This window comes from Contarinia nasturtii, unplaced genomic scaffold (genome assembly GCF_009176525.2).
Source record: "Contarinia nasturtii isolate CC-2019 unplaced genomic scaffold, AAFC_CNas_1.1 Cnas_scaffold_1182, whole genome shotgun sequence".
Lineage (NCBI taxonomy): Eukaryota > Metazoa > Arthropoda > Insecta > Diptera > Cecidomyiidae > Contarinia > Contarinia nasturtii.
In genome coordinates, this window is record NW_022198526.1 from 1,005,591 (window position 1) to 1,026,454 (window position 20,864).

The 20,864-nt window shown below is 33.6% G+C and overlaps 4 protein-coding genes across 6 annotated transcripts; all 4 read right to left on the reverse strand.

Annotated features, from left to right (window-relative positions):
• Positions 1-4,730: 4,730 nt before the first annotated feature.
• Positions 4,731-6,639, reverse strand: LOC116344792 (protein spaetzle-like). The gene is made up of 3 exons (XM_031773538.1): positions 6,161-6,639; positions 5,601-6,095; positions 4,731-5,512 (listed from the first exon to the last, which is right to left on the reverse strand). The coding sequence occupies exons 1-2, from the start codon at positions 6,321-6,323 to the stop codon at positions 5,602-5,604; spliced, it is 657 nt and encodes a 218-aa protein (XP_031629398.1). The 5' UTR covers positions 6,324-6,639; the 3' UTR covers positions 4,731-5,512; position 5,601.
• Positions 6,640-7,026: 387 nt separating this feature from the next.
• On the reverse strand, positions 7,027-8,974 carry LOC116344777 (protein spaetzle-like). 2 transcript variants are annotated; one of them, XM_031773515.1, is made up of 2 exons: positions 8,323-8,974; positions 7,027-8,222 (listed from the first exon to the last, which is right to left on the reverse strand). In XM_031773515.1, exons 1-2 carry the CDS (start codon positions 8,612-8,614, stop codon positions 7,702-7,704), a joined length of 813 nt encoding a protein of 270 aa, XP_031629375.1. In that variant the 5' UTR covers positions 8,615-8,974; the 3' UTR covers positions 7,027-7,701. The 2 variants fall into 2 exon arrangements, with proteins under 2 accessions (XP_031629375.1, XP_031629374.1); XM_031773514.1 differs by having other exon boundaries at positions 7,027-8,246.
• Positions 8,975-9,998: 1,024 nt separating this feature from the next.
• Positions 9,999-12,901, reverse strand: LOC116344760 (L-dopachrome tautomerase yellow-f2-like). Of its 2 annotated transcripts, none has more exons than XM_031773492.1 (4): positions 12,771-12,901; positions 11,325-11,583; positions 10,652-11,218; positions 9,999-10,574 (listed from the first exon to the last, which is right to left on the reverse strand). In XM_031773492.1, the coding sequence occupies exons 2-4, from the start codon at positions 11,558-11,560 to the stop codon at positions 10,079-10,081; spliced, it is 1,299 nt and encodes a 432-aa protein (XP_031629352.1). In that variant the 5' UTR covers positions 11,561-11,583; positions 12,771-12,901; the 3' UTR covers positions 9,999-10,078. The 2 variants fall into 2 exon arrangements, with proteins under 2 accessions (XP_031629352.1, XP_031629351.1); XM_031773491.1 differs by lacking the exon at positions 12,771-12,901 and adding an exon at positions 12,038-12,202.
• Positions 12,902-13,357: 456 nt separating this feature from the next.
• Positions 13,358-14,683, reverse strand: LOC116344920 (L-dopachrome tautomerase yellow-f2-like). The gene is made up of 3 exons (XM_031773782.1): positions 14,460-14,683; positions 14,014-14,343; positions 13,358-13,832 (listed from the first exon to the last, which is right to left on the reverse strand). Exons 1-3 carry the CDS (start codon positions 14,681-14,683, stop codon positions 13,358-13,360), a joined length of 1,029 nt encoding a protein of 342 aa, XP_031629642.1.
• Positions 14,684-20,864: the final 6,181 nt, after the last annotated feature.

Here is a 20,864-nt window from a genome sequence, read left to right on the forward strand (position 1 = left end):
CATTTATTATGGCCAAATAAAATCAGATTCATCTTACTGTTTTATGCAGTGCAAAAGAGCGACAGTGAGTTCGTTTCGGACATTCCGTATAAATTATACATTTATGAATGGTATGTATTTGTATGTCTTTCGATATGCGTGTGTGGATAACGTGGCTTTCCATTTTGGCCACACATCCCTTTCTTGTGCCGTTCATACTTCGTAAATGGAACTACAAAGGGGACAGAAAAAAATACCGGGCGACAGTTCGCCTCTTTATGTTTTGTGCTACCAATTTTCTGGCCAAATCAATGTGTGACGAAACGAAATCAAGTGACGAATGGGTTTGAGAGAAAGAAAGAACAGCATAGAGTGGGATTTTTGAATTGAGCCGCGAGGCTCATTGTTCGCATAAAAAACCCATCATAAAACCGTAAATAAAAGAACGAACAGCAATATTTTTCGGCATAAGTCTCTTTTTATTTCTATATTAAAATGTGCATAACGAATGACAGCGACACACCAAATTGATATAACTGAAAGCAACCAAGCACAATAGGCAAGTAGTTGACACCACATGGTTATATGTATATGTATATATGTGAACAGGCTCAAATCATCATTTCTACCCTTTTTCTCGGTGTATATTATTTCATCGGCAAATTTTTTGATTCTTCTTTTCTGTGTTATGTTTTTGTGTGCAGTTCTTCCCAGTGTACCCGATTGTTGTGTGTAATAAAGAAATTCATATTAAAATCAAATCCATTGAAACCGTCGCATTTCATTCAAACAAAATGATGCTAATAAATTTCCCTCCTGTATATTCACATTGCATCCGTTTGCAATTGGTGATGTTGTCACCGTTGTTGTTGTTGTTATTGCTGTTGTTGCTCTTGTTGATAAATTATATTTAATTCAATTTTGTGATATTTAATTTAATATTTTAAACAAGTTTCATTCGAAGCGGCTGAAGCACGTTCCATAATCGACGAATAGGAACATATGCGCATATATAAATATTTATGAATTTTAAGGCATTGACGTCATTAGATTTTGTGCTCTCTTTGTCCAAAACCAAACCATTCAATATGCTGGCCGTTGCCAAGTGCAGTCTGCCAATCCGGAAAACGACATTGGCTACGAAATTCATATTTTATACACATTAATTGCACTGATAAAATGGTCTTTCTTCTAGTTAACAACGCATTTTATTTGCGGAATAATCAAGTTACCGGTTATTCATTATTCATTTTTTTGTCGCTGTCATTTCAACACCTTTCTTGAGGACAACACAAACATTGACTATATTTATTTGTGCACATGCTGCCAGATTTCTTGTATTCACACTTCATATTTTGCGTACGTGACACTTTTGATGAGTAATCCAAGCAATATTGGTACTAGATGATGGGGATTTTAAATGTTGTCAATAAAATTTAAAATGGCTGAAAAGAACCCAATCTACTAATCTACCTTTGAAATATCAACGTGATGCCCTGACTGTTGATGAGATCCCATATTTTTGGGAAAGACTATCATTTATAAAATGTCTCATTGAAGCATAAATTAATACAAACTATTTAAATGATTAATTTAAATAATTCTAAAATTCCCAATATTTTAAGTATGGCATTTTTATGTCTACGTTCTTTCCGTGTTTACCGGTCAACTTCAAATAAAAAACACAATGCTTTCATTCAAAAATGAAAAAGAAATTCAATTATCATAGCTAATCCAAATGTCCATGTGCCAATTACAAACATGAGCATCGGAGACTTTAATTTAGAAATTGGACAATAGAAATGTGTCTGCATTTATTTAGCATCACAGATTAAGTTGGGAAAGACCGAGTTTAATAGAGCTCATTTTGACGACGGCGAAACGAAGAAAGTGAAGAATGACAGATTTTCTTTCTGCCAAGTACACAAATGACAATGGTCATTCAAACATAACAACAAACCAAATGTATTATTCTTCGTTTTGTCTTGTTCATTCTTTCAATTTTTTCTTTGGTTTTTTTGTGCTTGACTTTCGATGCTATGCATAGTAGATGTCACACGTACAAATTGTGGACATGTATGTGAATGAATGGCGAAAGTACATTTTGGCAAAGAAAAGAACAAGAAAATTGCTAGTGTCTTAATATTTTACGCATAATTGAATGATCAAAACTAACGAAAGTCAATTTCATCTTTTGCTCACAATAACAATCAGAAAATCGGTTTTGTTGACAACTAAATACAATAATCTTTCTCTCTCTCTCTCTTGTCGGAGATTAGGGCAATAGTATTTTCCAATCAATTGAATGAAAATGCGCTTTGATATTTGCAAGACTGATTATTCGGCAAATGGGCCAATTCGCAGGCGAAACATTTGACTTTTGTAATATATGTTTGGCTAGATAGAAATGTCAATGATTGTAATACGTAATCGGATTTACGGTAAATATGACATTTATATTAATTTGATGTTGTCCTGTCGCATGATCATTGCATTTGTTCGGAACGTAATTGTACGAATTGAAATGCTCTTTGTTAGATTTAATTAAAAGTTTTGCAACGGATGACAATTGAGAGTATTGCAAAAGGGAACATCGGCAAGCGACAATTTCATTCATAATTCACAAACCAATTCACACTTTTTGCCATTTGGTCGATTCTGGCTAACCGAACTACGACCGCTGCGCTTAAATCGATTTTTTTCTGAATGATCGCCGTGAAATTGTTTTTTTTTTTTTTTGTTGAAGAATGAGCCAAAATTTTGAATTATGAATGGATTTATTTTTATAAAGAAAAGAAAAAAAAACCCAAAAGAAAGTTTTTTTTTTCTAAATGCGCCAGTTCTCAACAAACTTCGCTGCAAACCAAACATCTTAAGAAACGGGAAAAACCCCAGCGAATTTGTTGAATGAAATGCGGGCCATGAATCAAATGAAACAATTAAAAAAGAATACAAACGACAAAATAAGCGAATCGATTCGAATTCTATTGATTAGACTGTTGGGTCTGGTCAGTTTTTTACACGCTATACTTTCGTTGAAAAAGATGAAGAAGAAAAAATGTGCGCACCGTGAAATTACACGACATTCATATCTGTAAACAAGCTATTTATAGTTCAAATAGTGTCAGGTTCGGTTTTATTCAGCCGGGTATTTTCATTCATGAACGCACAGAGAATCATCGAGTCGTTTATCAAAAAAATGACGGTTTCTGGTTTTTTTATTAAAGCGAATTGCAAACAATAATAATTCTTCAATAAAAAATGGTAACTTTTGAGGGAAGAAGTGACAATGAAAAAAGAAATCTTTGAACTATTGCAAAGGAAAAAAGTGATGTTTGCTCAACAATGACACTGGAAAAAATCCCAGCGTAAAATAAACAAACATTTTTATTAAGTTTGTTGATTCATTGTTTAAATTTTTGATTTCCGTACAACTTGCAGTCCAATACATCATACACCTTTCTCAATTCAATTCGTGAATAAAGACATTACGCTCCTTTTCCATCGTTTGTTGGGTACACACAATGACCGACTGAAGACAATGGTAACGGCACGACTCCGCCCAAACGATTTTGGTTTTCTTGGTCGCATTCAAACCATTCTATAATTGTCGTCGATCACCGATCGAACAACGTCATAAATAACAATTTATTGAATAAACATTTTCATTCCTTGAAAGGACGACGAGAAAAAGTGTTGTCACCGTTTTGTTCTTTTTCCCTTAATTTCATAGTTCAAGCAATGCAGAAAGAATGAAAAAAAAACTGTTCGAAAAAAATAGAAATGTAAGCAGGATTTTGTGACACAATAAATCCATTCTAACCGATGTTGTTTTTCCTTCCATTTCAAGTCAAATGTTAAAGTCAACCGTTTTCAACTATGCTCCGAAAAACGACATAATCAAAACAGATAAATCATTTGATCGTAAATCTATTGTGATGATCTGATTTTGGATCGTTTCTAACTTTTTTATGTGTGTTGTCCAACTTTTGGAATGTTTAATGTAAAAGAAATGAATCATATCTCAATGTTTCGATGCATTGTATTGCTTGTTTTGTCGACATACATTTTTTGATGAATTGTTTGGAATTTCGTGGGGTTTTGTTGGCTCAAGAAATCCTTTTTTCGATTGCTCACTTATTGAGGTGTAAATATTTTCAAACGCATTTTCACGCCTCAAACACCAACACAAAACTGATGATACAACCGAAATGATGGTTCCAGGTAATCTTTTTTTTTTGCAGTGAATATTTTTCAAGGGTGTCGATTGTGAGTTTTTTCTCGCCATTTCAGATTTTTTTTTTCTGTGAATGAAATGGCCATGAATATTCAGTAAGATATTGAGCCATAAATGTTCGAATAAATGAGGTAGTTGAAATATATTTTTTCTTCGAGATTTTTTGAATAGCCCTGTTTTTTAAATATCAACTGTTGTTCTATTCTTGATATATACGTACTAGAAAATATATCTGTTGGCTATAAACTACACCGACAAATCATTTTCAATTTTTTTTTCATTCACATGAATAACACTTTACGAACCAAACACATTAAAAAAGTGATTTGCATTGTTTAACAAAGTACTTGTGTCTAGCACACGACTTATACGATCATCATTCAATTAGTGTGTTATTTCGTTGCGTACTACACAGTCGAAGGGGCGAATAGCATTTCGAAAGAGAACAAACAATCTCGTAAGTTATTTATGAAAGAAATCGAACACAAAAGAACAGGTCTGCAAAAAAGTCAAATGTTTCATAGTGTTTATATTATATATTTGCATATATTTTGTATGAAGTCCAATGTGATAGTGGATAACCTTTTGTTTGACTTCTAGATGAAATCAAAATGAGCCAACAAAACAAATTCTTTGTGGAGACGTTGAGTGTGAAAACAAAATTAAACTATCAATAAAATTATTCAAAACTGCCATTTGTTTATAAACGTTCCGTTAAAAGATATTCATTCGTTCATATGCAAATACGTATGCATATTCATAAATTAAAGTTGTAATATTCATTTTTACTGTAGCTTAACCTAACAGTAGACCGACACGTGCATAGATAATGCATAGTTTTTAATTAGATAATCAATACCGCAACTACACCGACTTTTGAAGAAAAACACAGCTATAATAAGTATGAACAACAAATAAAAATGATTTAAACGTATCTATTTTTAGATGAATGATTAGAGTTTATCACTTATGAATTACATAAGTACATGGACATTTTTAATTGCTTCAGCGCCGAATATCTTTCGATTACTTAATTCTGTGATAATGGATAATATCTTAATAAATTTAGTATTTTTGAGTTTTCAAATATATTTTTTAAATTTGACTCATTTCAATGCAACAAATTTGAGATAAATCGATTTTTAATTGAAAATAATTCGAATATTGTGTTTTATTTCGTGTAATATTTTATATCTGCTATGCTGATTGGCTGAATTATTCTATTTTCGGAACTGATTACATTTCATATTGAAAATGATGTCAATGCAAATTCAATCTCATGTTGCTTTAGGCTGACTGAAACCAATGTAAACAATATACTTTTTAATTTGATTGGTTCAAAGATCAAATTGATTTCATTACAAAAATAAAATATAAATCTTTCTCTAATTTCGGTATGCAGCACATTTGCAACAAGCTGGAAATGAGAATGTCTCTTTGACACCTTGTCCATTAGGTGATAGTGATAGAAGTTCGTGGTAGACATGATGTTGTACGCATTCAGTTCGATAGCCATTCGGCACGCTGACAATTGGCTTACATTGTTTACCAGAGCCTAAGCACATCCCAACACGAACACCTTGTTTATGCTCATTCGTATTAAAAATGTATAAATCTTCTCCTTCTTTAGTTTTTCCAGTTTTCGGGAACAAGACATCAGTATAGGAATCACAAAGGTCAATTTCCTCCAAATTATCTCGATTCATAACGTTATCTATTGGAATAATATCATTGCTAAAAACATTGCTAAATTCATTCCCGTGTCTTTGCAATATTCCTTGTATTATATCCAACGGATAATTTTTGTCTTCTAAACAAAATGTTTGATTATCAATAGCGCAAGAATTGACATTGGCTACGAATTTACGTGGTGTGTTTCCTGTTTAATAGAAAAAATTAACAAAAATTAGCCTCAAGTGGATTTGGTACAATTAAAATCTTCACCAAACCGTTGCGAAACCATTGATTCAATTCTATCAGGGAAGACAATTGCACCACTATAATTTGAAGGTGTTCCGACGCATAAATGCGACAATATCATGACATTCGAGATAGTGATGAAAATTAAAATGCTGGATGCAAACGTGTGATTTGTAACTATAGACATATTTTCACTTTTATTCGAAACTCGTATTCAACACACTTTCGCCAATTGATTTCTTTTTATCGCCTTTGAAGTCGAAGAAGAACAAAGTTTACTGTCGAAGCTACTGCACCAAATAATTTTTCACAATATATGAATAGATTGACTTTTAATTGATTGACACATTAAGTTTGCTGCACTGAATAAATAATTGCATTTATTATCTTCGATCGAAAAGTCTATTCAATTTTCTTTGCATATGGAAGATCACAAAGTCACACAAGCGCGATTAAAACGCGCAGCGCACACAAACTGTAGGTGCAACACACTGATCGTTTATTTGGCGATGCTGGCTGCTTTTATAAAACTGATTGTCAACCGAATAGTCTATATGCGTATGTTTGGGTTTATAATCAGTTGGTTTTTATTTACTTTTCATCGTTTTAAAATTCATGTTTGTAGACTTGTTTTTCTAAGGTTTGCTATCAGTGCGATTCCTTCTTTATGTATTACAGAGCTAAAATCCATTAACGAATGATAACAACGAAATGCTGTTTCATTTAAATGAGACATTCGATGAACTTGAAAATCGGTATGCAATAGCTGCAACTCTGCTGCTGGACCCGTTGACTGTGGACAATATCAAAGTTTTCGCCGCGATAACGAACGAAGAGAATTAAAACAACACACACCGATTGCAGACATAAACACCATTACAACGACAATATTTTGCGCTTTTTATTTTATGTTTATTCATAAATTTCCATTAAAATAACGATATAACATCAATTAAGGTAACCTATATGTCTAGATTATTTCTATGCAACGTATGCAAATAAGTGTAACAGCTAAATGATCTCATAAACTATATGCACGTTTTTTTTGTCCCAACACATTAGCACGGCAATGTTGAATATTAAAATTGGTCAATCAATACTGAAACACAAGCAAATGAAAAATCGTTCAGTAAATCGAATACATTATACATTGACTTAATACGTATTTGAAACGAAAATAGCACACACATTCTAATGAATTATTCTAGTATTTATCGTCGTTTCTGGGACCAAAAAAAAAACGTGTTTACAATTTAAATATAATTTAAATAGTCGTATAGAGATTATTTACACGCAAAATTCACTTCAGGAACACGTCGATGCTACATACTTTTGAATCCAAATTTTGGCTCTATCGAGACGAAATAAGTTAAAAATGGAAAAAAAATCTAAACAAATTCTATTCTGGAAAAAGTCTTTTGTCATTTACCATGTTTCTTTTTAAATTTTGCATTATATTGTAATTGAATAAATTTGGCTTCATTCTGAATGAAGAATCACTCAGGACAACAACAAAAAACTAACTTGTTTGTCACTAATTGAATATTGTTTAAGTTTGATATCATTCAGAAATTATCATCTCTGTACACGGCACATGAGCAACAAGCCGGAAATTCGAATTTATCTCTTGTGATTGTTTGATCGGGCGCCAGCGTGAGTAATTCACGATAAACAAAATGTTGTTTGCATTCGGTGCGGTAACCATTTGGGAAATTTTCGCTCATTCTACACGTTTGTCCATTATTTACACACTTTGAAACGCGTACACCTTGTTTATGGTCGTTGGTATTGATGATGAACATATCAACGCCTTTTTGGTTCCGTCCACTTTTCGGATAAATTACTTCTTCATAATAATCGCACAGTGTAATTTCATCAGCACCACCATAGCGGGTGGATATATTCGTCGATATCATATCGCTGCCAAATGCATCGGCATATTTATGCAATTGTTTTCGCAATAATTTCTCAATGATGTCCATTGGATAGCTGGTGTCGTTTGTACAATACGATAGGTTACTGTCGGCGCAACGGCTAACGTTCGCCATGTATGTTCCGTGATGATTCATTGTTGAATTGGTTTCGTCTATTAAATTTGAAGATTGAAAGACTAAACTTTAATATTATTAATAATGACAGATTAAAAGTAAAAGACATTCACAATAAATAAAAATGAGTATATGTACCTTCACGTATTCTCTCACGAATTTCATGTTCACTAAGTCGTTCATTGCTGTTTTCACCGGATGATGTTGTATCTACCATAGTACCGTCTGGGTAACATGCATATACTTTGCCATTTATTGCAATCGTTCGAATTCTCTGACTTCTATCTTTAAAATAAATTTTATCACTATCTGGTTGCGATGATCCATCGATTTGACCACAAAGTGGTGTTAGTTCCACAACGCTTACAATTACACTTAACATTAACAAATTTAATACACAATGACAAAGTTGCAATCTAATTACACTCATGATGTGTAATTTTCTCTTTTTTTTCTTAATCGAACAAAATACTCTATACCGTTGACAATTCTACGCCCTTCACTTATTTTCGAACACAAATTTTTACTTTAAACTATTAACTCACACAAATTAATTAAAAATTGTGGTTTCGGAAATGAACAAATCACGGAACTGATTTAATTCGAAAAATGTTTATACTTTATTAATATTACTTTGGCTTTCATCGTTTGTAAACAAAGAAACGAATATAAAATGTTTGCTGTTTTTAATCTGATACTCAGTCAATTCAATCTGGTATACGACATAAAACACGAAATAACACACAAAAAGATGAACTTTACTCGATTTGCTGTCAGCGAGCAACTGTAGCGAAACTACACAAAACCAAGCAAACCAGAAATCACGGAATATATATTTATATATAGGCACGTGCAACAGAAAGAGAAAAAATTGGTAGAGGGAGAACGAGAAACATACACTATATGACGATAAGATTCGAAATTCCGACACACACACACACACACACACACACACACACACACACACAACATATTCACACACATATTCGACAAACGAGAGAGAGCGCGCGCGCACACTTAATTTCGATTGTCATTTTGTCAATATGTACATAAATAGTGACTTATGAGTATACAAACACACGAGGTGCCAACACATACTGACCGATTACTGATCGCTCACTTAATCGTATTACATTGTTGTTGTTGTTGCTGCTGATGTTGTGGTAGTATATCATATGTTTGACCGATGTGTCTCTTTGTTGTTAAGTTAATGACGTTTACTTTTTTTTGGATATTGTTGGGGTATAATTATTGCGTGTGACGTTTGTATTGCAAATCACGAATTCTGAGATGCTATTGTTCGCATACTTATTTTCCAATGAAAAAAATACAAAGAAAACATAAATCTACGTGACTTTCGTTCCATTCATTTCGCATCATATTCATGTATATTATTTTAGTTTTTGGTAGACATCTGTTGCGTGATCGTACAATACTTACATAGAAACAAAATTCGATTTGTAATTTAATGCGCGATTGTCATACGCATTTATTGTTTCCGTTTTTTTTTGCCGATGATGGCATTCATAATTCATTTAAATATAGTAAATAAAAATCAGTTTACAGCTTCTGTGAGAAATAACCTTCGATAAGTTACCAATTCAGTTTACAGCCAGTTTTTTGTTCGTTTTGCTTATCAGATTCATAAACAGAATGTTTTTTTTTTGTTATTTCGTTGACTACTCACATTAATTACTTTTTCGTTAAAACGTTGATTAAACATTTTTATTTTCAAATTGAAAGATTGAACATATTCCTGAAAATTTTGGTTCAAAACTGCAAATCATACATTGGTGAAGTGTAAAAAGACATGATTCACACAATTGCAGTGCAATGCTACTGATTTATTTATTTTTATTAAATGTTTTTAATTGCGTTTTTGGTCAATGTTAGTCTAATTATTGGGATATAATATAAGACCATCAGTTGTACAATATTTATTGATTTCACATGCTGTTCCGGCAATCAATTCACTGACTTTTCCTCTTAAAATTCGGTAGTTAAATTGGTTTGGATTTAATTTTGAATAAATGAACACTGGTAAACGGTCTGACAGAACCCATAAATATCCATCTCTATCGACTTTCAAATCATTTACAAACACCAATGAATCCGAATTCATATCGACAAGTCCTTGTGTATTCCAATTGTATGGCTTGTTAGCATTCCAACAATAAACGGCGTCCTTATTTACTTGCGCGTAGAACAAAACATTCGATTTTTCGTCCAAAAATGATGCCGTCGATTGCCCATTTGAACCACGATCACCGACCAAATAATAATCATGAAAGGATTCGGTGCTCGTTGCTCGCGTTTGATTTTGCAAAACAACGTTTGGAACGGCGAATTCACGCGAGCTCGACAATGCGTGGAAGTAAACAGTTCGTACGCTGTAGTTGTTAAAAATTTAAATAAAATATTATTTATACATTGATGTTAACAATATTCTAGAATATAATATACAAACCCCATATTGTCTGGATTGCCCAAAGCCAAGCTGAATATGCCGTTTACAAATTGGAAATTTACACCTCCAACGTTATAGTCCGTATAAGATGGATCGAAGTGGAAAAAATTGTGTTCGGCGCGCCAAGACTGATCGAGTTTATATGAATAGACTACGACGCCAGATATTAAGTCCGGTACATACGCATGCGCATTATCACATTGGTTTTTCGGAACATCAACAACGACATTGATGAAGTAGGAACCGGGTTTCATGTCAGACAGTTGAATCTGATGTTGTCTTATTAATTGGTCGGTGTTCAGGTCGAAGATGTATATCGTTGGAAGTTTCACTTGAATTCCCAAATGATCAATGAAGCCAGAGTCCATCACCCACAAACGATCACATTCATCTACACGAACACGAAATACTGATGCTAATGACATATTATTGACAATAAATCCATTGGAATCGACGTCAACATTGTGAAATTGCCAATTTGGATATGGCTTCAGAACTGGACTGTTATCTGGATTGTTATCTGTAATTCTAACATAATTCAACGTTGAAGCGACACCTGCAGCAAATCTTTAAGAAAATGTCCGAATCAATAAATGTCACAGTTGACCTCCCAATCATGCAATTAATATTTGATTTTCAAAGAAGCATCTCTCATTCTTATCTCAAGATTTACCTTGGAACAGTGATGAATAGTTTGTCTTTCCACACATCTAATCCGAGGGGCAGATTGCTTTCGGGTATGTATTTTTGTGTGCGAATCGCTTCCTCTTTGGCGGATGGAGTTGGCCAGTCATATTCCACATTTTTCCAACTGAATTTTTCTTTTAATTTGGATTTTTCCTGTACTACCATGGACCCGTGTACTATACACATGGCCATAAAAACAGTCGCCCATTGTAAAATTTCCATTTTGTTGTACCAGCAAATGTTATCTTAAGTTCAATAAAAGGTCAAGGGTAAGCGAAACTAATAAAAAAACGTTCAAGCGAATAGTATGTTTTTTTTTTCAATTGATTAAACTTCGTTCAGGATCAATTCAACTGATACTGAATTTAATATTTTCATGTGGTGTAATTTTATAATACAAAAGCACCTCTTTGCATTGATTTAATTTTTTTTTTATTTATACGACGAGTGTTTGCACAAATTAATCAAAATACACTACAGTAACAGATTTTACACACACAAATAAATTCGAGCTAAGTTGTCCGGCAATTGGTTTCCACAAAATATCCATTCAAATGATTATAATAAAACTTCTTAATAAAACTTTATTATTAACTTATTTATTTAAGAAAAATTGCATCTTCAGCATATTTTGATTGCGTTTACATAGTCAACAGAACTCAAATTAAAAAGAATAAAATGATTTTTACACGACAATACCTGTGATTTCCTAATTCTTTTATAAATATCGCCTCAAAAGTTTGGATTTTATACACTACTTAAAATAACGTTCGACCACATCAGCTATAAATGTGTGAATAAAATGTAATTCCCAGAGACTTCTGTTTCGACGTGTAATCACTGAACGAACTAAAATAATACAGAGCCTTGATATAAGCGTTTTTATATCAACCGAAAAATATTTCTTATCAAGAATTCAATAAAAAAAACTCATTCCAATTTGAAAAATGGATTATCACAATTACAAAACATATTTTGGGTTTATTTGGTGAGTATGTTTTGGTCCATTTTTCAAGGAAATGAAAATGTGTCGAAATGGCCCTGCCCTTGATATTGTATAATCTTTTTAAAAGTTATAATGAATATTATTGACGTGGAATTTCTGTATAATCTTCGGTAATGACAGTATATCATCAGAAAAACACATTATATCGTTCTTGACAGTTAATTGAATCTTTGAATTTATTGAGATGACTTCTAAAATATGTCATCTGGTTGAAAATATCTGCTATCTACTACTCTCCTATTTTCTTCAAGTTTTTGCAAATAATTTGGTTTTGATGACATATTTCAGCTAGATGTCTTTCTCTACTGTTTTTAAAATTTTGATTATTTGACGCTATATACTTTGCTGCGATAATAATGCTTCAATGTAACATTTTATTCGAATTGAACAATAGTTGGAAAATTCCGTAGAATATAAATCACTCACAATACAAAAAAATTCGGCTTTTACACTTTGCACATTGACGAACCTATCTGTTAATCGGTAAGAGTCAAATGTCTTGAACAAAGTCATCAAACTTCGAAAGCACCTATAACTTTTGTGAAGACAGTTTTTTCTGTTACGCAAAATTCACGGCCGAAAAAAAGTGTGAAGAAACATGCGTTCATTCAAAACGTGAAATTCAAGTTTTTCTATAGATTTCAAATACCAATTAGCATTCCTAGCAGTTAACTCAAAGTGGCCTCACGCGCTCTTTCGATGGTTTACGCTTTGTTTTATTTAAATCTAAATTGTGACTCGAACAGGAACAATTTCGACAGATTTTTCGTTTGCGAATTTGAAATGTTTTCCGCACTGAATACTTTCAAATTAAAATAACATGAGAGTCAACGTTCAATACAAAAAAGTTCAACTTAATTGACTTTTTAATAAATAAACGTTACTTTTCATTAGAAACTAACCGCAAATCTATTATTCATTAAATACTAGTTTCAAGCAATGGAGATAGAAAAAGAGAATACAATATTCTATTCAGTATGTTCAATTTTTATTTGTTTTATTAGTAACATTGGCTAATTTGGATAAGCAAAATCAGATGACCAACCTTGTTTGCACATTTTTTTATATTCACATGCTGTTCCGGCAATCAATTCACTGACTTTTCCTCTTAAAATTCGGTAGTTAAATTGGTTTGCATTTAATTTTGAGTAAATGAACACTGGTAAACGGTCTGACAGAACCCATAAATATCCATCTCTATCGACTTTCAAATCATTTACAAACACCAATGAATCCGAATTCATATCGACAACTCCTTGTGTATTCAAATTGTATGGTTTCTCTTTTCTCTTCTCAGTATTCCAACAATAAACGGCGTCCTTGTTTATTTGAGCGTAGAATAAAACGTTTGACTTTTCATCCAAAAATGATACCCTCGATTGTCCGTTGGGTCCGCGGTCACCGACAAAATAATAATCATGAAAAGGTTCGATACTCAATGCACGCGTTCTATTCTGCATACCGACATGGAAATAAACAGTTCGAACGCTGTAATTATTAAAAATATGAATAAAATATTTTTTGTATATTGATGTTAAATATGATATACAAACCCCGCTTTATCTGATTTCGCCAAAGCCATGCCAAATACACCGAGTTTTACTTGAAAATTCACTCCTCCAACATTGAAATCAGTGTGTAATAAGTGTGTATAAGAAGAAATTCTTACCAAAAAAAGGAACCATCCTTTAAATGACTTATTGGGAACCAATGTAGCTTTATTAACAGGTAAATATTCAAATCAATGATATAGATTGTTGGAAGTTTAACTTGTATTGCCAAATAACCAATGAACCCAGAGTCCATCACCCACAAACGATCACACTCGTCGACTCGAACACGAATCGCAGAAGCAATTGGAAAATTGTCTGCAAGAGTTCCATTTGATGTTATATCAATTAAAATGACTTTCCAGCTTGGGTATGGCTTCAGTATCAGATTTTTTAGCACACTTGAAATATTAACATAATTAAGAAACGAAACCACACCCAATTTAAATCTAAAACAAGAATCAAATGAGTATTCAACATAATCCAAAATTCAAAAGAGTTTAATAATAGAGTTTAATTAGTGCCGTTTAGCATCTCCCAATTTCTAAAATCGAGTTAATATTACCCTGGAACGTTGATAAATAGTTCATCTTTCCACAAATCTAAACCGAGTGGCAAATTGTTTTCGGGAACGTATTTCTGTGTGCGAATCGTATTCTCCTTGAGGAGGGGCGATAGCCAATCGTATTCAACATTTTTCCAACTGAATTTTTCATCTAATTTTACTCCAATAGCATAATCTTCATACGCTGTTTTGACAGCTCCAAGTAGCCACCTGATGGTTGTCATTGTGTCACAATGTTAAAGTATAGAGCGCATTAGATTTATGTCCCATAGATGATGACGTAAAATTTTTTAGGGGGAAAGGGGTGATGGCAAAATTCTGTAGGGGGTTCCTGGAAAAATCCATGGGGGGTCCCTGACGATGTCAACAATTTGTACGAAATGAGGATAAAATCGTTTTTTTTTTTTTGGAAGTCACTTTTTTGGCGAAAATCCCTAGCAAATCGAAAGAATTTTCTCGGCCAAAAAAAGTGAAGAGCAAAAAAAGGTCCTCATTTACAAAATTGTTGAGGGTTCCTAAAAATATTTTAGGGGGGGGGGGGTCATCCGACCCCTAGGAACCCTCGTCATCACCTCTGTGTATCTCCAATAGATACGTTCATTATCCACATAGCCACGAAAATAGTGACTCTTTGTACAGTCTTCATTTTTTCGCAGTATTCACTCTAGGACAAAAAATTGAAAAATAAGCAAAACATAAAAAACGCTTCAGTTCATTTCGAAACCGTTTAGTAAATGGAATGGAAGATAAATTGTAAAACTATGTTATAGTTAATAATTGACTATTTAATTTCATAAATTGATTTTGAAAGTTGAAGAATAAAAATTGTTATTTATAACTTACTCTAAAGCAAGAAATTCAAGTTTATTTATGTTTCGAGTACTTGAAATGCTTCTTTCTGCCAAGCGATTAAATAATAACTTCGAATTCTTTGTCTATTTAAAATTTGTTATTAAAAACTATGGACTCTGCTCGATATTCTTCATCAATTCTTTAAATCAGATCCATAAACTGCCGTTTAAATACAAACAAGTATTGAGTTCAATTTTGTTTAACTTATATATTGAGTATCTTTTTGTCTGTGTGTTATAACAAGTGCATCTAATTCACACACCAATTGTATTTCATTTTTTTTCTCCTTCCGCAAAACTTCAAAGAATTTTCGAAAGCAACAGCCAAAAAAAATGTTCAGTCAAAGCTAATTTAAACTGTGTCTATTTTGTTGAACGATTTGTTCCGATCGTACTGTGTGTCTCGTTCAAATCAACATTTATCATTAGAATTAAAGTCACAACATCATCCAGTATTACAAGAGGTGATCCTGCCGTGTGGTCGTGCACATATACATCATACGGTCATAAAAATATTCACAGCATGCAACAAAAACAAACAACAAAAACGGTCGAAGAAATGTGCACCCAGTGGCTACTATTTCCATGTTTCCATTCGTTTTGCTTATCGCTGTGTCCCTGTTTCTATATCGATGTGCTTCCAGTTTCAATTTATCACGCTTCTTCAGTCGACTCCTTTTTCAAACACAAATTATTACAACTTCTGCTAATTTTTCATGCGTCGTCTCATTGTTTTCGATGCCTGGTAGTCATTTGAATTGTTTGTTTTCCAGAGAAAGTAGCAAACACTTTCAGTACATTCATCGAGCGTAAATGTGCAGAGAAAAAAAGCACAATATTAAAAATACAAATCAGTAGAAATTTCTGTCTTGAACTTCTATTCATTTGGACAGTTTTTTGCCGGCCAGTAGGTTCCGCGAATTCATTCAATGCAATACACAATATGGAAAATATATGACACCAAAAAAAAGAAAATCGAAAGATTGACACAGGGCGAGTGAGAGAAGAGAGAGAGAGAGAAAATAACAAAAAAGAAGATCGAAGTCAAGGAAGAAGAAGAGAAATGCGACGCAAAACAAAGATAAAAATTAGTGATATGAGCATGACTTGTTTCTTTGTGTGTTTGAAGCCGATTTTTTTTTCGTTCAAATCAAGCGAAACTGTCTGTTTACAAATGTTTGATTTCATCTTATTTACACAAGAACTGATTCAAGATTCAGTATTTATTATTATTATGAAACTATTCACCTCATAAACTAATCGAATTCACAGTTTTGTCTCGTTCTCCATCCCTCTCCTCTCTCATTTTCTCTATCTCTCTTTTTCTTCATCCATTACAAATTCCGGATCTTGTATCAAAAGTCGAAATGATTTTATTGTTCATTATAGTCTTGCTGGAGCCAATATATATTTATTGCATAATGCACATGTTTTGACGAAGTAAATTTTAATTAGAAAATCCCTATCCGTTTGTTGTTTAGTTTTGATTCTTCTCGTCGGTTGTGTAATGTTCTTTTTATGTGATTTCATATGCGGACATGACCACATCTGAAAATGAATATCAAGAGAGACCCCGAATGCAAATAATGTGCACACAAAGCACATACCACACATTCTAAACTCAATCGTTTATACAATATAACACAAAGAATGTAGAGAAAAGTCGGGCATTCAAAAAAATACCGCGCATACACACATTGCCGACCAAACACATACCGAGCATCAACATGCATTTTATAGCATATCCATGTGTGTTTGATTTTGTATATTCTCATTTTTCAATTGAGTTTTTCCAGCAGCCGGTTGGTAAGTAAACGCGCCACAATATTACGTTTCAAACTAACCAAAGAAACCATCGCTCGCACACACAAGTGAGCTACTGGGTAACACACATCGCAATTGGTTTGAATTTAAATAAATACAGATTTAAATGAATATATATATATATATAAAAAAGTTCCGAATGAACCAGGCGACCCGAATGAATGAGTTTTAAAAAAAACGTCGACAAACAATACATGCCAAAGATTTAAATTAAGCTGCAACAACAACCATGTTGCCACATCGGCTTGCCAACAATGGTTCAACTCTCTTGATGCGGCCGCGTTCAGAGCTCAAGCGCGCGCGCCCTCGTTTATTTGTACAAAAACACACAATAATGCTCACAATCCCTACACCCGGCACACATTTGCACAAGTTCAGCTGATTGCTGTTGTTGCTATAAATTTTAAAATTAAAATCGAAATACCGGATCAACCCTCGTATTATTAAAATAAATATAGACATGTATTCACGCAAAGAACAGCGAGAAAGAGAAAATGCGTAATCAAACGATAGAGCAAACGAAGAAAAAATCAAACCCTGACATCCACGATTATCGTCAACAATGACGACATTTATTTGATTGCATCGAACGCAACAAATCAGTCGAGCCAAAATCAGCATGAATCTCTCTTCTACTGACTTTATTTCAAACTTAACACAATATCAAACATGGGCAAACTCAAATCAATAGACTCGGTACTCTCGGTGTGCGTACTCGCTTAATGAAAAAAACCGGTGTCAGGAATTTATTATTATTATTTTTTTTTTAACAAAAGAAACATCAAGCCAACTGGAATATTATACACACAACTGTTGTGTGTTGAACAAAATGCGGCTATGCACTTTATTTGTTTATATCAAATGAGAAACGACGGTGATATTAACTTGGTCAACTTTGTTTTTCCTCTACCTATCTGAACAATACATTAACCATACTAATTATGTATTGGTTGTAATCAACCTGATTTACCTTCAAGCAATTGTTTTTGAAGTTTGTATGTAATTAAAACAAAAATAAAGTCGTGGAAAAAACTTTGAATTCAAAAAATATTCGCAATGAATTTATCAAGCAAATACCTTCATGATTCCCGATAGCAAAGAAGAAGAAAAAAAAACGAGTTGAATCGTCGCCGTTAGTTCGCGTATGGTAGCACATCGATTTGTCGAGAAATGGACCATTCAAGAGATTTCGATTGGAAAGGTAGCTCGTTTGTTCGTTTGCTTTATGATTATTTGCAAGTGCATCAATGAAATTCTATCGAGCGTTGCAGAGTTGCATATTTATATTGGTTGCAGTATGCGTAAAATCGACGCAATTTGAAAGTTCGTATCATCGATTGGTACACATCAATACCAATAAGCGGATAATTGGGCCCTCCATACCGGCCATGCCAATGGCTATTAAGGTACACACATGGTCATTCCTTTTTTTGCTCAATGTCTCTCGCATCGTTCGCGTTCGTTCGATAAGCCATTTTGGTCCGTTAAATATTCGAGAATTGAAGGCAACAAGAATTCACAAACAGAATCTGCGAGTGCAAAAAAAACGGTAATTTTTTTTTCTGCGTGTGTATCGAATCAAGAGATTGTAAATAACGATGAATGTTCGCCATTCAAAGTATAATTTGATATGCGCCTGGATGCAGTAAATCGGAAGTCAACGTATAGGCTGAATGTTCCATGTTCGTGTATAATTTTTGCTCTCATTCTCTGTGGATCTGTGTTAACGTATTTGTCTCATGCTTTTCAGCGTTTTTTTTTGTTTTGTCTTCAACTATTGCCCCCATCAATTTTGCCATTTACACCGTTAAATATACTATTCAAGTGTTGCTAAAACCAAACACACACAAAACGTTCATTTGGAGCGGCTTGTAGCTACTTTGTTTTGCAATGCGTTGGCATTGAATTAGCGATCGTAGACTTTTGAGCCGAGAACCATTTCCTCTTCCATCCATTCAAAATACATTCATTTTTTTTTTCGTTGTTGTCATTCTGGTCTTTTTGCACCTTGTCGGTGCCATTTATTTGAACTGTATCATTCGTCGGACGATGACCATTCATTCCATTTTTCAATGATTTTTACAATTCTCGTTTCGAATTGTTATTTATGAGCATGGCAACACAAACATCTATCGCTTAGCAGTTCGGTGTGGAGACAGACCTCTTTTTTTGTTACATGCATACCAACGTGAAAATGTGTCGCGCATTTTTCTTTTATGTCACATAAATGTTTGTGTCTTTTTGAACAGAGTATGTGCCTTTTTTTCGCGTGAATTACTGAATGATTTTTCGAGTGTTTCGAGAAAACTGTGTGTCTCTATCTGTTTTGTTATAAAACAAATGCTATGGTGCACCAAAACGTTTCACTTTTGATTGTGTTGGAGTTGAAAAGTTGTTGATGTGCTGTGTAAAAGTACTCAGTTAGTGGTGCAAATGCGGTAGAATGTATTGCATACACATAAAACGTGCACAAAACTGCATTCGATTTGGAAAAAAGTCACACACAAAACCAACCGAAACGGAATCTTCGTTGAATTGGTTTTAAGCCATTTGAGAGCCTGTATGCAAACATACTCACGCTTTACTCTCTATTGATAATTAAACTAACTTATTTTTGTTTGTTCGAAATGCAAGAGTGTTTGCAACTATGGCAGTGGCAACTGAGGATTTTCGAATGACGAAGTGCTGGCAAAAAAAATATCGACATGCGTTTTCGCATTTGTATATACATTTTTCGTGGATTTTTTTTTCTTTTTTATTCGATGTTGAGTGTGCATTCAAATAAATGAAAATGTGACTGTGTTTTTGGATCGTTGAATTTTTAGGTGCATTCGTGTGTTTTGGTTTGTTTTTCTTTCCGCTCTTTCCCTCTCTCTCTCTCTCTCTCTCTCTCTCTCTCTCTCTCTCTCTCTCTTCCTCTCTTGTATTTTCGCGAGTTGTTTTCGTTATTTTGCTACTTCATTTTCGCCGTTTTCAGAGTGGATTATTTTCGGTGGTATAGTTGCAGTGGTTCGCAATATTGATGTGTGTCTGGTCAATATGAATGTTTTTGTTTCTTCTTTTTTTTCGGGTTTGAAGTGCGTTGTTGTTATATTTTTTCGGCTCTCGTCTCGTCAATAGAGCACAAACAAATGGTTTCGTTCGCAAGTTAAGTGTATCTAACAAACACCAGTGTTCAGTGAGAGATAAATGGGTCTCTGTATGCAGTGCACTTTTTTTCCCTCCCCAAACATCATTCTTCAAAGCATAGAAAATCGCTATAAACACATTGCAGCAGCAACAAAATACACACACAATAAACGAATATGTGAATGCAAATGGAAGTGCATAACTGTATCCGACAGAAAAATACCAGAAAAACCAAAAAACGAAATGAAAAAGAATGAGATTGTTTAACAACAACCAAATGAATGAGTTGGAATGGCTTGTTTAAATGAATGCGTTTTGTATCCGCGATTGATGGTTGTTTTGGCGGTGGCCGGCCAAAATCGACAAAAAACACGCACACACTCACAAGTAAAAAAAACAACATCAACAACAACAGAAATTTGGTTATGCTGCATTTGCATTCGATTTTGAAAGCCTTGCACATTCCGAATCAACTCTTGCAACAGAAGCAGCAGCAGCAGCAAGTGTGTGTCGTGTTTTTTGTTGTTTTCGTTTAGTTTTATTATGCATTTTCCATGGAGATTTTTGTTACTTTTTTGGGGATTCAATTTTTTGCCACTCG